Raw genomic sequence first — 17,588 nt, forward strand, 5'->3', positions numbered from 1 at the left:
ATTATTTTCAACTATGTTTGTTTTAGTTCTTAAACAAACATTTGCGCAAAAATAATATTCATAGCTCTATTATTATTATTATGATTATCGTCATTATTATTGCCTCTTCATGGATTTATAGTGTCTATTAACCCAGTGTCCGAAACTTTAGCATTGGGCCTAAATCTTTGGATTTCACTACAGCCTCAGCTCTGCTCTTAACTAAACTCTACATGAGTTATACTTAGGCGTTTTTTTTTTAATAGAGAAATATGTAGAGCTCAAAACACTTACGTTTCCCTTGGGCAGGACCCAAACCAGCGCACGCGAGGTTTTATGTGTTTTCACCGTACGCCAATCCCAGGTGAATGGTAGTCAAAAGGCTTTCGCCACTTACGTGGACTTTCGTGCCGGAGTCGAAATATTAGTAAATCAACCACGAAAACACAGCAACACGTGTAAATTTGGCTGCTGTCAAGGTACAGATGAGAAACTTTGAAGGGGTATTTCCTATTAGTGGTGGGTGAGTTTTCGTTACCAGACTGCTGTTTCATACCGAAAACGTTATGGTCGCATGTACCCTAAAGCAGGAGCAACACCGGTCTCCGTACTCTGGAGCTATTCAAGAACACATCTCAAGTACACTTTGTCATCACTCTTTCCATCTATTTATTAGAATTTTTATGTTGCACTCCTGTTAGCTCGAGAAGCCCTTCACACTCCTTTCTTTTTGCCCCTCTTTTCATCCAGTTGAAAAGATGTACATCCCCTGTTCTATTTCACCAGTATCGCTCAATTCTGACTGCTCAATGCAACAGACTGCAGTTAGATGCAAGTTTTTATTAGCAAATAGGTGCCCACGAATGATGCAAGCATACATATGTATGTATGTATGTGGAGCTATTTTGCAGGACATCCAACGATTGAGTGAAAAGGGTTCCAACATTCCAGACACATACATATGTATGAATGCGTACGTGTATGTATGTATGTAGGTTGTCAAAGTTCGAAGAGTTAATTATCCGACCGGTATGTGATCTATCCATTGAATGCTGTTTTTTTTTTTATCTAAAGCGCGACGACGTTAACGCACTTTATGCATTTCCGTTTCAAAGTGTTTCACCGGTCAACGCTTCACAGGAACTTAGCATACAAGCACATTAATCGAAGCAATGCACCGACTAAAGTTAGTACAGCTGTCAGAGTAAAGCATCAAAGATATAAGGCGTTTTAAAAGAAGACGTAAATAAGAAATTATTTAACAAAGAAAAACTCACAACTTAGAAGTGGATAAATAGGTGCTAAAGAAAATACGATTTGTCTTTTTCGCTGTTATCAAGCAAGTTTAATCGCATGCCACACAAATACGCCAATAACACTCATGGGACCGAGCCGGCATGTTATGGCCCACTTTGTAAACAACAAAATTGGCGCCAATCGGTCAAAATGCGCGAGCAAATAAACAAAAGATTATAAACTAAAAAAAGATGAGAAAAAACGCCAACCGCTGATTGCTTTCATCCAACTCATTTGGATAAATATCTGTATGGGCGGTGGGAAGCACGCAACAGGGGGCGGCGGTTCAGGTGTTACTGTTTATTTTGTTTTGATTGCGGTTTTAGGTGAATTTCTTGTCGATTTCGCACCACCACCACAGAAGGAAAAATATTCACACACAAAAAAAACCACCGTGGATATGCATAGCGGTGAAAATCAGCTGTGGCGGCTAACAAAGTGTTCCACAGCCTTTGTTTTGGGTTTGATTTGTTTTTGTACGTTCCTTTTAAAGTACTTTGTGTACCATGCTAAACAGCAACATCAATAAACAGATAAAATGCTAAGGAGTAAGCAAAGCTAATAAGAATTTAAGGCATAATAGGCAAAGGCAATATGCCGGCAAACTTTGTTAAAATTTCTGGCACTTTTCCGGTCAACGCATAATTTGATTGTCTAGATAGTTTCTAATTACCCCATCATCATATTACAACTAATCGTTAATTGTGCAAATACATACATATGTATAGCTGAAAAACTTTTCAAAGTTTTTTCTGTGAAATGACCGATATTTTTAAGCAGAAATTAATTATAGAAGCAAAAACTAATACCACGCCACCATTAAAGTCCAATAGTTGCTGCCACCCCAGCTGGCGGTGGCGCATATTAAGACGAGTCGCAGTGAATTGTCAAGTGTAATCGTAAACTGCAGGCGTTCTACATATACATACATATTATAAGCAGGGTGTCCAAATTGTTTTAAAAGAAGCGTAATTTCTTTAAAAAAAACTCAAAATCGTAATTTTTTTTAATAAAAATTCTTGAAATCGATTTGAAAATCTTTTATTTTAACATTTAATTATGGTTAAAGAATAGTTTTAAAAACCTAAAAAGGTTATAATACCTTCATGATAATAATAAATTAGACAAATAACTGATCAACAATTTTACGTATACTTTTAAAAAATATTTGTATTAACACATTTTGCAATAGGACTGCACAATTAATAAATTCGTTATAACCCATGTTTATTGATTAAAAATAAAGTACACAGCTATGATAATGCGAGATCATATATATCCACAATTTCCTCAAAATCACCTATAGTGTCTGAATCATTTACTTTTGTATTGTTATCATGTCGCACGTTTAGTAATATACATACATTTGTACATGTTTTTGAAGATTTCATCATACAATTGATATGCTTGATTAGTAGAATACATTCAGCCTAACAGATGACTAAAATAGAGAAGATAAGTGTATTTCCATCTGTATTTTGGTATACCAACTGTATGAGTTGATCAAACCTTGGTTTCGTTTTCCCACAAAATTGAAATTTTGAAATAAAAAGGTAGTGCCCAAAAATTTATTTTAAGGAAGAAAATCGCTCGAAATCGCCCAAGGCGATTTCCTAAATTTTTACGCGCAAACATCCAAAAAATCGCCAATTTGACGCTAAATCGTCCAATCTGGACACTCTGATTGCAAGCACAAAAACAGATATTAAAAATAAAAGGAAACGAAAATGAAAACACGAAAACAGCTTTAACCCACAGTGTACGGCAAGCGAACGTTGACGCAAATAACTGCCTGTATCAAATTCAAAACGTTCGCGCTGTTGGCATTTTTTAATGCCGTCGCACAGTGGAAATAAAACGAATGTTAGTCGTTATTTATATCATTGAAGATAAAGCCTGATATATGTACAGTATTCCCCGCTAAATTGCCCTTCAAAATTGCGCAATTTTTGGTTCAATTAAGTGGGGAATCAATTAGTACTATCGTCGTGAAAGGCATTGAATTGAAACGCTCAATTGTTTGAAAATTAAATAATTTATAAATTACTTTGTAAATTAAAGAGATTGTATACAGTATATTTTGCTTTGCTGCCTTTGTGATTAAGTGCACATTTAAGATACCTACCCCAAAATGCGCATCAGCGGCATTATTTTAACATTTATAAGGAAACTGCTCCGATACTTGCATTCAACATACCTGCACATTAGCGATACCTGCCTTAAAAATTTGCAACCGTTATTATCAATTATCAAAGAAAGTATTACGTTTACCTGCATTGGCTCTACACTTACCCTAATTTTACAAGCTATTATTTATTTTGCTCATCTCGGAGAACAACGAAAACGGCAATTATTTTATGTAGTTATTTAGATAATTAGATACCATTCGGAAAAAATTTATCTTGCAGTAATTTCTACTTGGTAAGTGCTCCTCCTTTATTTGGTTTCATAGGGATTCGGATACCTTCCTCATTGAAGTAGTAAAGAAAATTCGCTTAAGTGCTTTTTTCGGTTAAGCGCACAAGTTTTTCTTGCAAAGAAGGATGGGCAGCTAAGCAAAATATACTGTATATATATATTTTTTTTTAATTTGTGTGCATCAAAAAGAACTTCTGATAATAATACAAAAAACTTATTAATTTATGCGTCTGAGTAATATATATTTATATACATACCCTTGCATCGCCTTGAATAGCGACAGGCAAAATCTGAATTTATTTTTTATATAGCAAAATTAAATTCGGATTGTGTTTGTCCCTTTTGAAGTGCAAAGAAGTGAAATTGACTATAAAAATACATTTATAATACTACAAAGCAAACAAAATAAAATATATTCATTCAAATTGACAACTAATTCTTATAAAAGTTCAACTGAGATCAAATACGGAGGCGCATATCAAAACCCGGACAAAGGAAATTATTAACATTTTATCATATTATAAGATAACGAATAAAGTACTGGTCAAAATAAAAGCACCACAACATTTTTAGCAGTTTTGACTACTTGTTTGTTTATTTAGTGTCTACTAATTTTTTATAAAAGTTGTATAAAACATAAAAAACTACAAAATAATTAAAAGTTCTAGCTTTTTAATTCGAATTTCTATAAAAATTTTGTGTAAGCAGTTTTATAGCTTATTAAATTTTACTATAACTCAGTGTAAGCTTATAGTTGCTAAACATCCCAATAACTTCCAATTTTTTTTGCCGACTCTGTTGTGAATTTACTTGCATAAAAAAAATTTATGTAATGTGTAGAGATGTAAAGAAGAGACATTGTGAAGTCTTGTTAAAACCGACATCGATAGTTTTCAAAAACTATCGATAGTGGCGACAGTTTTTATCGATATTTCCATCGATAGTATCCCAGCTCTATATTAGACTAAATTGCACGACTCTACAACATAGGCATTACCTACTGTCGTGCTGAAGTACATAAGTAGACGACGAAAGTTGTCGAGAACTCTTCCATGGGTAGCGAAAGAAGACGCCCTTCAATTTGTGCCACTCCATACAAAAAAAAAAAAGGATTGTAGGCTTTTAATTCCTGAAATTGTCTACTGGGTAGCTTTAAGATCTTTGTTGAAAAAGTTACTTCCTTTTCAAATTTATGCATGATAATTTTCTAAAATTTTGTATGTACATACAATTAAATATGAACAACTTCTCTATTATCTTATCGAATATTTATTTTCCAACAGCTTATGCCCATAGTACCAGTTACGTGCGCAAAACCCGACGACCAAATTGCCTGCTTGCTTGCCATGAACAAAGTTGAAAAAATTCCATATCGTATAGCAACAAAAATTTCAACTGAGCCAACAACAATATGCATATGTATGTATATAGCAACATTGAAGCGAAGGAACACACAAAAAGGGGGAGAAAAATGAACGGATAAGCAAGAAATGGGGGAAAATAAATCAACTGTACAGGGTCTAAAAATTCACATCTGCACACGTATATGTACATACTACACTCGTCGGCCTTATATATTTGCGCTAAGTGGTATAATACAATTGGTTAGCTTAAATTTAACCTTTAAGAATGTTTAAACTAAATTGCGCTAACATTTTCAAATGTGAAAATGTAATGCTCTTGGCCAACGTACTATTCTTCTCAGCCCCCTTTCAACATAACAAACCAGTTCATTGGTACAAAAGTCGCTGACACACCCTGTAGCGAGTAATTTCGAAATGATTTGAACTGAAATGTATATAGCACACAAGCAGGCAATGAAGCACACTGTCGACAGGCAAGCAATCAACAACGGGTATTATAGATAGCCCGTGCAAACGAGCTATGTGTTGGGTAGCAGATAAGTGGCGACTGTGAGCGTGTAAGCGAGAAAGCATTATGCAGAAGTGCTCTGAAGTAAATAGACGGAAGGTAAGGAGGAGACGAAACGATACATCTTCGACGTTTGCCAAACGAGTGACGATAGTTGAAGTAGAAGGTTGTAAAATGACATTTCAGCCGTTTCTGTGATCAAAGAAAATTGATTAACGCGCCAAAAGTAGGCAAAAACTCAAATTAAGTGCAAAGAAACGTCAGCGCCAAAGTGCAACACTGCACCCAAGTGTCAAATTCGAAGCAGCTCAAAGACAAAAACAAGTACAAATTTACGCTGAAGGCCAAAAACCCTTCTTATTATGTATGTATTTATGAAGTGTAGAGAAATACCAGCGGTATTTGAAAAAAATATATATTTAATAGAGAACATATTGTATAAAAAAAGAGAAATTCGAATACAGTCGCAAGCAACTTTTATATACCTCAAGCATATATGTGCATAAGTGTTCGAAATTCAGTGGAAGTGGCTTGAAATATAGAAAAACAGGTACAAGGCAAAGCGTAGAGGCAAACGATAGCAACAACAAAAGCGAACAGCAATAACACAGGGTTGTATGGGTGCATATATAAAGTAAAATATCCCAAGACAGTTCACCACAACCGCAACATACGCCCCGCAAATGTGGTAGACAGGGAGAGCACGATCTATATACAATACTTGCATTGTGTGTGTGCGTCATCTCGCTTTGGCCTTGTTTGACAGTTCACTGTTCAACATGGGCACAGTCGCCTCTGTGGAATTTTGCTGCGCGTTGAGTGTAGATTTTAATTTGAACAGAGCTGGTTAGGAAATATTCGTCAACGGTGAAAAATGTTTTCAATTTGATATAAAATTACAAAAAAATACAGTTTTCGCTACAAAGAAAAAGCAATAAATGTTATGCAGTGGATAAAAATTTGGTTTTTATGAAAAATATCTACAAGTAACAAAGGTAAATGTAAAAGTCGCTGGGGGAAAGGAATCACATAAGGAGATATAAATACACAAAACCTATCTGGAGCTTGTGTATGTGTCAAAACTTTAATTGAAAACGCCACGAGAAGTGACGATTTAATTGTCAATATCAGTTCTAAAGGAAAAATTTGTATAATTGAACGAAATTTTCTCAATACGTGTAAAAATTTAATTTCAAGCAAAGACAAAAGGCAACCAACTACAACTAAAGAAAAATAGTGACAACGAAGTGAGAAGTGTCGAAGGAAAAAAAACTAAAGTAAATAAAGAGTTGGTGAAGGAATACGAAGAAAAAAGGCGTAGGAAAGCTGTAAAAATAGTGCTGCAAAGTAAAATAAAAAGGGAATCATATACATACATACATACTTGCATGGGCTGTATGCATCGCATCCATAGTGTGGTTTTCTCTTTTTCACATATTGCGCACAGTAGATAATGTGCGAATGTTCCAGCTGTCAAGTAATAAATGCAGCAACAAATTACATACGGACGGAAACCCTGACGCCAGCAGCAAAAACAACAAACGTTTGCAAACGTCAAGCTGATTTTTGCGTTAATCGAAAGCAGCAACCAGAACAACAGCGGTGGGTACAAAACGAGTACGAGTGGTATGAGCAAAATCACTCGATTCGTAGCCAATTTCACCATAGATATAGTTGTTACAACAACAATTCACAGGAAACAAGAAATGTCGAAATGTTGCAACATGAACAACGTCCAATATCTGATATGCACGAATTAACATTCCCAACAAATTATAAACAAACCATAAATGATTTAATGAAAGCTCAAATTAACAACAACAATTCAACAACAAAAACGCCGATGATGAGATCCCCAATACTTGACTCTAGTAATTCTCATCACCAACAATTGCATCAGCAGGCAGCCAATGCAACAAACTGCATGAATGACACAATGTCCTCGGTGGCGTCAAATCCTATATCAACAACATCGCCACAAGGTGTGGGTGGTGGTTTTTACGGTAGCCACACTCCACCTTCAACCATCGGGGTCAATTTGCGCGTCACAGGCCAATGTAGTCAAGGTGGTCGCAAATATATGGAGGATTATTTTTCGGTTGCCTATCAACAATCGGAGAATGCCAAAGATCTGGAATATGCTTTTATTGGTATTTATGATGGACATGGCGGGGCGGAGGCGGCTACATTTGCCAAAGAGCATCTCATGATGCAGATAATAAATCAGAAAGCGTTCTGGTCAGATTCGGATCATGATGTATTACGTGCAATACGCGAGGGATACATTGCCACACACTATGCTATGTGGCGTGATCAAGGTATGTGGACAAAATTTAAATTTACATTGAATATTAATTATTAACACTATCTTTAGCATCTGCTTTAAAATATTAGGTTTAACGGTAACGGTTGGAACCCCTAACCTTTTCTTGACTTGGCAAAACTACATTTCAGAAATAGCTGCATTTAGTCGAAATTGTATAATAGGTGCGCATGGGTTCACTATTTGAGGGGTACACATACGTTAACTCGACTGTCTGAGCTACATATGTACAAACGTTACCTGAAGGAGTTGGGTTTTATATCTATCCGATGACTGCCTATTCAGATATTTGTGGGGCATATCTTCTGCTGTTATCAAATACTGTAAACCCATTTAACAATGAGTTCAGCTTGCATTACTTCAAAAGTCCTTCACACCTTTCATCAAAATTTGGAATGCCAGCTCCACAACTCGGCGCAGTTTTAAGCCATCATTTAAATCTGCATTTGCTTTTGGGGCGTAATGCAGTTCCGGGGAGACTAAAAGTATTATGTACTTCGTTTGCTGTTGTTGTTATTGTTGTAGCAGCTACTTCGTTTGTGCTTTTGATCGCCAGGAGCCTTGTTTTTTGTTTATTCAAGGTTTATGTCTCCATCTTACACTCATTTCTTATAGTATTTACATCGTCTAGAGAAAGGCTTATGAAAAGCTGAAAAATGACTTCATTTCTTTCCTTCGTACTTAATTTCTTATTTTGAAATGGGGTTACTTGAAAAAGCTGAAACAGGAGACGTTAAGTAATGAGGAAGCTCATCGTTTCTGGACAGTGCTTCCGCAAATCATTTCATTTATTCGATACTACTTTTGCTCTCCTCTTTCGTGCGCTCTTTTAGTTTTAACCCTAGAAAAAATCGAGTGGGACACATCTTGAATCGTTTTTTTTTTTTTTCAAAAACTAAAACAGAACTATTTTCAGTTGATATTTTCCAAATTTAGCAAACATGTAAATACTTGCACTTTGTAATCGATACCCATGAAGTACTGTAAACGCATATCGAAGTACAAAAAATACTCGGTACTTGGTTGAGGTCCTCGAGTATATACTTCTAAGTACTGGTTTCGGAACAGCACTACGTATAACGACTTGGTATATTTTTTTTATGTAAATTAAATTGATTTGGTTAACTATACAAAAATAATTTTTAATTCTACTAAATGCCTTTTCCACCAATGCATGTATTATATATATTCAAAGTTCACATTCATTTTGACCACATAACTTACAAACGCTGTATGTGAACACAGTAAATAACCTTAATTTGTACGAAACTTAAAATAAATTTCCCCCATTCGTTTAATAAATATACGGTGCGAGAAAGAAAAATGTAGTAGGAAAGCAAATCCGTAGTGGAATATTCCCTCTCATACAGTCAAACCATAATGTGTGAAATCGAGAAACTGCTGAAGTAAAATAAAGATAAAGTGTAAAGATGTGGTAGCAGTAGCTAGCGAGACAACACTGGCGTTCACATATAAGTACGAATTTGCCCGAAACGGGAGCGACTCGTATATCGACAAAAATTTTGTTGTGTATGTATTCATATGAATACCGAGCACTGTAGCTCTGGTGATTTCACCTATGCATATATATATAAAAAATGTTTTTCTTGCTGCCCTTGTTGCAGTGTGTCGAAACGAGTAAAATAGTGGTGTGTTTTTATGTGTATACTATGTAATGGTATGTACAAACATGTTTTTGTAGTATTTACCTTGCTTGAGACATATGCATGTATGCACGCGTCTACTTGTAAATGGTAGAATGGTGGCAATGTACAGTGTTGCCTATCTCATGCTCCATGGGAGTGGTGGTTTATTATACATACCAGGCAGATATTGAAGTGGTGTGTGGGTATTACATAGCTGAAAATAAATGCCGTAATATATTAAGTTTTAGTGAAATCCCTAGGGTTTTAAAATGTTTCGTAAGTTTTCTTTTTAATTTAAAGTATACGAAATCCGGGTGGACGAGCAGAACTTATGTTTTTATATACAGACTGTATAAGGGAAAACATATATTATATATTTTTTTATTTGTAAGTTTTTTTAAGTAGTTTCGAACTGGTTTTGAAAATTATTTGGGGTTTAAAAATTTTATCTCAAAATGTTGGTTTTGAAGTTTCTGATTTACTCATAAAAATTGCTTGCCATCTGTGCACTGCTAATTTATATCGTGACAACCCAATTAAAACGTACAAGTAAAATACATTATGGAAACAGTTTATACATGTTGAACCAGATCGATAATTAAATTTACAACATGCATATAATGCACACCTTGTTTTGCCCTTCTTTCAAATGCAACTCTGCGATGTAGAAGTCACCTATTCCGTTTAAATTTACTCGCAACCATTCACCCGTGGCCTTAATACCCCACGCTTCTGTTAATTGTATTACTCACCTATCAATAAGCACTGGTGCGCATTTCATTGCGATTTTGACGTTTGAAATTGCACCCAAATTTTTACTTTGAGTTCACTTGCGTTGACTAAAATGTTTCATGCTATTTGTCACTTTTCCTCATTCCGCTAAGTTAATTATCTGTTTTTTGTCGCCTTCTGTTGTATTATTCTTTTCGCGACAACACTACTTACATAAGCAGATGTTAAACCACTTGTACTTTGATGTTTGGTTGATTGTGAAGTGTGGATGTAAACAAAAAAAGAAAACCCTTTGTAATGGAATGTCAATGTACTTGTTGGTCAAAGGTGGAAATTGGGGGAATGTTTTTTTATCCTTTTTGTTTTGACAGCGTATTTCGTTGGGAAAAGCGAAAATTATGATACTTTTCAAGTTGGGCAATGGGCACAGTGTGATAATTGCTATTTGAAAATTCTAATTGTATTGAAAGTATTCAGTTTGCAAAATACGTAGTATAAATTATTATACATATCCATAATATTGGTATGTGTTATATGTTTGATTCACCTTTGCAGAAAATTGGCCAAAAACCGCTAATGGCTTGCTGAGCACAGCCGGTACAACTGCCACTATTGCTTTCATACGTCGTGAGAAGATTTACATTGGCCATGTTGGCGATTCAGGCATTGTACTCGGTTATCAGAATGAGGGTGAGAAATTCTGGCGTGCCAAACAGCTAACGGTGGATCATAAGCCCGAATCGGCAGAGGAACGAGCACGCATACAACGTTCTGGTGGCAAAGTTGTAGTAAAATCCGGTGTACCGCGCGTTGTTTGGAATCGTCCACGTAATGGTAAATTAACTAAAAAAAAACAAACCCTAAGCATATGTACAAAAAATCTAATTTGCTTTTTAATTTTAAAACAGCTGGCCACAGAGGTCCCATTCGTTCAAATACACCCGTTGATGAAGTTCCATTTTTGGCAGTAGCACGTAGTCTTGGAGATCTTTGGAGTTACAATTCCATGCGCAATGTATTTGTAGTTAGCCCGGACCCAGATGTGCAGGTCATAAAAATCAATTCAAAGACTTTTAGGTAAGTAAAGAATATAAGTTCCTATAAATGGAAACGAGCGCTTAGAATGTTTGCGTTTCTAATTCGCACCCATTTGGAGTGGTTTTAATTTAATGAGTTCCCTCTATTTCCACTTCTAGATGCCTGATTTTTGGTACAGATGGTCTGTGGAATGTTGTAACACCACAAGAAGCAATTGATACTGTATACGAAAGAGAATGTATTAATGAGCGCCTTCAAGCGTTTGCTCATGCCGAAGGCGGCAGTCCAGAATGGACGAACCCAAGCAAGGGTTTAGTTGAGCGGGCTTTGAAGACATGGTCGGCGAAAAAGATGCGTGCTGATAATACTTCCGTTGTGACAGTAATACTTTATCCGCCCTGCAATGAAACCGTAAATGCCAACTATATTGGCCCGAACGGGATGCCGTATAACAGTTTACCAAACGGCAGTTGTGGCTTGGAGTATACCGAAGTATGCGCCGAAGTTGCGGCGACTGATTGCGGTACTACCTATGAACAGATAGCAGAAAAACACACAATGCCTGAAGCCTTCCGAGATTTCGACTACTTCCTCGATGAAGCGGCAATAAATGCGGCGCTGCATTCACGAAACGAAGAGAATAGCGAGACAAAATATTGTAATGAAGAATTGTCGTATTGGCATAATTGGAATTGGGACGAGCGTCAGTCCGAATGTGCTGGTGATTATAACCACCATTCGACTTTCTTAGGAGCGCATAGCGATGTTAGCATCTGTAGTAAGGAAATTTCAAGTGACGTTGGAAATGTTAATAATGCTCATAGCTTAATAGCATGTGATGGAGATGAAAATGCTGTGGATGGCGTACATAATAGTCCAGTAGGCGATGAAACAGCAAACACGCCAGCTGTACTAAAATATGCCACTTACAACGCTGACACTTCATCAAATTCAAATGCGTCCAGCGATGTGAGCAATGTTTTAGGCAATGCAGGCTTCATGACATTTGCTGAATCGTATAACTCATTTTTGAATGAACAAATGTCGCATGATAGCACAAGTAGCTCCAACTCAAACTCGAATTGTCAAATTATTAGTGGCACGAGTGAGATACTACAGGAACAACAGCTTTACCAGCAGCAATGCATGTCCGAGGAAGAGGGCTATTCATTGACAAAGTTGGAAACTCGACGCGAACAGCAGCGGTGCAGTGGCGGTGTGCAGACATTCAAAATTTTCCAAACCCATGACACCAGCGGTACAAGTTATGTGCCACAGCGGCGCGAGCCAAATGAAACTCAAAGCAAACACGTACAAGGGCAGGTGCAGCGACAACACACAGCCACCCAGTCGACTTCTACGTCACAACTGACACTTGAAGAGGCGCGCGAATTGGAGGAAGCTCTAACCTGGGAGCCGGAATGCGCTACGCTTAGCAAGACAATGAATCGGTTTCTGGGTTACACAGCTGAGCCTCCAAAGCCACTTGAATTGAATTCGCTGCTACAGCAAGAGCGCGAAGAAGAGCGACAAGTAGCGATTGAGCGACTCGAAATGCAGCGCCAGTTGGCAGGTGCAACATTGCCTGTGCTTGCGACAGAGGCGGCGAGAGAGCACAGTGCTCATGACGCTGATCTGCTGCCAGTAGACCAAAATGGGCCAATAGAAGACCCTGAAGACATATTAGTGGAGGAGTATATTGAGGAAGAAAACGAAAGTATCGAAGATCAGCAGCCTCAAGACACTAAGGCAGCATTAAAAGATACAAGAGTACAAATCAATGAAGTGTCGTCGAGCGTCGTCGAGAAGCCCCAAAGTGATAGCAGTGACGGATTGTTGCCAGCACCGTCAGATATGTCCTCGACCACAGAGCAAGCACCAAAAGTCATTGAGAAAATAGAGAAGATTGAAATATTGCCACAGTTTATTGACCATGCGAAATTGACACGTCTGGAGCATCATCCATTAATGCGACACAAATCGCCGCCATTGTCACAGTACAAAAAGTCCAAGGGATCCTCAGCAACTACCTGTTCAGCCTCAAGCTCCGTGACAACGACGAACAACGTAAGCAAACAAGCAAAAAGTACACCGTTTGACATCTCATCACGTCCCCTAAAGGCATATCCGGGCCGAACTTCGCTCAAGCGGTCGCAGACACAATTCCCCAATATACCTAACGAAAATGCGCGCTTAAGCGAAGCTACATCGTCGCATGAAGTAAGTAAGCGACGTCGCTACAACGAATACATGTTGGGCGCGGTTAGCAGCACAAGCAATAACTCAGACAACAGCATCGATAAAGTTGGCAGAAGTTCGAATAATAACTGCCGTAATCGGCGTTTCAATAGCACCTCAACTATGGGTCACCTCAGCAGTGGAAGCTGTGCCGGCATTGCCTTGGAGAAGCGGCAATTGCGGAGCAACAGCGGTACCGTGGACTACTCGAAGCGCACTTTGCGTACGCGTAACTCACTTACCAAAGACCTGAAGGCGAAAGCATCGCTCACTACAACTATGCGACGCGTAACGTCACAGTTTCTGCATGAAACAGCCGTCAGTCTTATGCACAGCAATTCTGCGCTGGCACAACAGCGTCAACAACACAGCGCGAATGCATCGCACAACGGCAGCGGCATGAATTTGAATAGAAATAGCAGTGCGACAAACAGCAGTTGCAGCAGTAGCGGCCTTGGACGTAGGTCGCGGGCGGAGAAGCTACTAACAAACAACACCGACAATTTGGAGGCAGCCTTCTCACATGTTATCAATCTGCGATCGCGCAAGGTTGCACATTTTGCTGTCGCGGCTGCAGCAGTAGCGGCGGCAGCGGCAGCAGGCAACAACACACAACCCACACGTCGTGCAAGAGGCGTTATAGGTGGGGTTGCTGGCGCGGGTTCGCCGCTCTTGTCTTCATCATCGGCAACGGTGCTACGGCGTGAGCGACACAACCTGCGCAGCTTGAATTCGCGCAACGCCGCAAGTGCCAGCCTAATGTCAGCCAATGGTCAACGTGATTACGGCTATGGAAAGTCAACACGCGGCGGCTTGCATGCGGCAGGCATGTGCGCTGCATACAACATGCAGTCAAATTCAGTGCCAACGTCCAAGTTGCTTAACGGCGCAGCCGGTGTGACACACGCGACAACACGTCCGCGAGCGCACACGCTGCTCTTGGCAAAGCAGCCTGTACGTGGTACGACAACGTCTAGCGCGATGAGCATGCGCAACAGTAATGCAGCAACACCTTTGGCAGTGCAGCCTACTTCGTACGGGAAGCGTACTACGGCGTTGCGTAGTAGTGGTGGTGGTGGTGTTGGCGGCGGCAGCAATATGGGCGCGACGCCCGTGATGCTGACGCGCAGCGGGCGTACTGGCCGGCGGATGAATCGTTGAAGGGGTACGGGAGTATGGAAGTAAATGTTGTCGCTGCTGCGGCGACATTGTGAGTAAATTAGTACAAAAATGCCTGAAAGCATGCTAACACTTAGCGATTTTCATTGTCAAGGTTTTGCAAGAAGTTAAAAGCAACTTAAATTTGTAAAATTATAAAAATTAACGCTGCATGTGCAGCAATTAGATATGTGAATGCAGTACGAAGCGAGCTCCTCGCGCAAAATTAAAACAGAAAAATACTAGATTTTTGTAAATTTAGTTGTTTAGTTGGTTTCCTCTACAAGCAAAATATGTACATACATATATATGTATTGCCAACTTGAAATTTTATTCCAAAAAAGCAGAAACTGAAAAATGCAATATTTATTAGTAAATAATACCTACGTTAGTACTTTTCTTTGTTATGTCTACTTATTTTTTCATAGTTTGCCAAACGAATAAAATAGAGCAATGAAAAATTTAATCAAGTGCTGCATTAATAAATGTGAGGTGTGCACGAATAATTTAATGCGCGAAAGAAGGGAAATTTGAGGTTTAGTTAAAAAACAGAGTAATAATATGTAGCAATTGTTCCTTTCACCACACTGATTTCCATGTAGAACAAAAGTATTTATATTAGGCGCTAAGCTGTAACTAAAATCAAGTCAGAAGAAAGGGAAAACTGATACAAGTTTAGTTATATACTGTTAAATCATAAAAGATGCTACTAGTTTTTAGGTGGTAGCTGTAGGAACGCTTGCGCGCTTTTATAATGTAAGTAATTTTTAAAAAAGCAAAACAAACAATTGCAAGCAAACCATTGACATAAACTTTATTATAATTTTAAATATCTATATAGTAGATATATTTATCTTAAATAATACTGATGTACATATAAACAAAGGTGTTATATATTTCATTGTTTTTTTTTTTGGCGTGTAAACCTTTCAGAAACGTTTAAACTACTTAAACGACTAAATTGTATGAAATTCATAATCCAAATATTTCATTTTCCAAAATTAGTGCTGGTATCTACTCGATTAAATTTATTTTTTATAGTTAGTTGTTTATGCTGTTGCGTTATAAAAAAGTACCTTTATTAATATGGGTCTTCACACCGAGCCCGGCATTCTTTAACTCAGTGTTCGGTAATTTTTTCTAATGCAGTTTATTTGTATAAAATAGTGTTATACAAACAAAATACATGGGAAAAAAATTACCGAACACCGAGTCACCGAGTACCAAGCTTCGGTGTGAAATTTTAATACTTTGGATTAAATTTAATTGGAAAATATTTATTTATTTAAAATTTTAATTGAACTCGTTACAACTTCTTTAATTGATCTAGAATTTAATTTGAGTTGATTTTTTTTTTTTAATTTTATTTTATGTTACACCGTATATTTTAATTTTGATTTAAAAGTTAGATTTGTAATTTCTCGATTAAATCACAAAAACAAAAAAAAGTTGATGTGCCTTATTGCGTTAGTGCAAAGTAATAGCTGCATTTATTTCGGCAATATTAGGGGAAAAACGCAATTGCAACAATAGCAATAACAATAAAACATACCGACACTTTCAAGTAATTTTAAGTCCACAGACTGCACATAAATGTTGTTCTAAAAGTATTGGCTAAAAATATCGCAAGAGTACATTGAAGGAGTAAATGTTAGCTATACTTTGCACTAAGACGTCTTGGAGGTTATATTTACTACATTTAAATACAAAACAAAAAATACTCCCAACTCATTTCACCGCTTCTAACTCCACACTAATTTCTTATCAAAAATAGTAATTTGCTATCAAAAAATTATACCTGCACTCAAAAACATTTACCATTCATATTTTAGTTTTAAAAATTTTGCCCTGTATTACTAGCTATTAAATTTATTTAATATAAAATCATTCGGGAGCTTTTAAGCGTAGTGCTTAGTAGGGTTAGTTTTAAAAGCGTACTTGTAGTAAAATGTAGTTTTTTAATAATTTATTAGCTTATAATATGTAGTAATTAGTTGTACGATTTTCAATTTATTTCTAATTTGTATAACTGTATGTTTGTATTTGTGAAATTGATAATCTATGAATAGTAAAAAAATATGTAAAAATAAATACCAATAAATATATTTTTTATGAATTACAAAAAAAAAATAATAATTTACGCATTTTTCACTGAAAAAATAGATTAGTCACAGCGAAAAGTCACATTATTAAAAAAAGTGAAAATCTTAAATACATAGTTTATGTTTTTTTTTTTAAATTTATGGTGAGCCAGAACGACCCAGATTCATTTCTGGCCAAGGACTGTGACTCCAGCATCCCTCCCCAAAAACTCTCGGGGAATTTGTATGCAGTTACAACAAAAACAGGTGCATACTACCACTCCATAGGACCTAGGTTCGATCTCGGGCCCGAGCAACATCTAAAATTAGACAAACCATTTGCCGTGCGGAGGCTCAGGCAAACACTTAACTAAAGTGTAAGCGCCAAATATCCAAAGAACTGATAAATATAATCAGGGCTATCACAGAATCCTTCGTAGTCCGATTTTTCGTGAAATCTACGAAATTGCTATCACTGAATCCGTATAGCTATGAACGTAGCGTATATTTGAATGCAGCCGTTCGTAGCAATTCGGATTCAGTGATCGCATTTTCGTAGATTTCACGAAAAATCGGACTACGATGGATCCTGTGATAACCCCTATTACCCATCTCCCTATGGTTCAAATCCATCGGAGTTACCCGTTTTATGGTTTTGCCGTTAGATGAATTTAAAGACATCACTTAGATAGTGAATTCACTGATCGAGGCAGAGTTTCGTAACAAGCCAGTGGAATACTCTCCGAACTGTTTAAAGCCGACGAAGAAGATGTCGGTGTTGTAGCGGCTACTCAGCGCTGCCTAGAT

At 37.4% G+C, this 17,588-nt stretch overlaps 1 protein-coding gene across 1 annotated transcript; it reads left to right on the forward strand.

Moving 5' to 3' along the window:
* Window positions 1-5,407: 5,407 nt before the first annotated feature.
* LOC118748806 lies at window positions 5,408-15,885 on the forward strand. The gene is made up of 4 exons (XM_036483493.1): window positions 5,408-7,883; window positions 10,822-11,100; window positions 11,175-11,343; window positions 11,463-15,885. The coding sequence occupies exons 1-4, from the start codon at window positions 7,019-7,021 to the stop codon at window positions 14,701-14,703; spliced, it is 4,554 nt and encodes a 1,517-aa protein (XP_036339386.1). The 5' UTR covers window positions 5,408-7,018; the 3' UTR covers window positions 14,704-15,885.
* The last annotated feature ends 1,703 nt before the right edge of the window (window positions 15,886-17,588 follow it).

This window comes from Rhagoletis pomonella, unplaced genomic scaffold, assembly GCF_013731165.1.
Source record: "Rhagoletis pomonella isolate Grant_MI unplaced genomic scaffold, Rhpom_1.0 Rhpom_scaffold_00013, whole genome shotgun sequence".
Taxonomy (NCBI): Eukaryota; Metazoa; Arthropoda; class Insecta; order Diptera; family Tephritidae; genus Rhagoletis; species Rhagoletis pomonella.

Bases quoted from the DNA above. Each gene is read 5' to 3' on its own strand.
- LOC118748806 (XM_036483493.1), top strand. From the start codon at position 7,019: ATGTGCGAATGTTCCAGCTGTCAAGTAATAAATGCAGCAACAAATTAC. The intron at 11,101-11,174 runs GTAAATTAACTA...ATTTTAAAACAG, and splicing joins TTGGAATCGTCCACGTAATG to CTGGCCACAGAGGTCCCATT. The intron at 11,344-11,462 runs GTAAGTAAAGAA...TTCCACTTCTAG, and splicing joins ATCAATTCAAAGACTTTTAG to ATGCCTGATTTTTGGTACAG.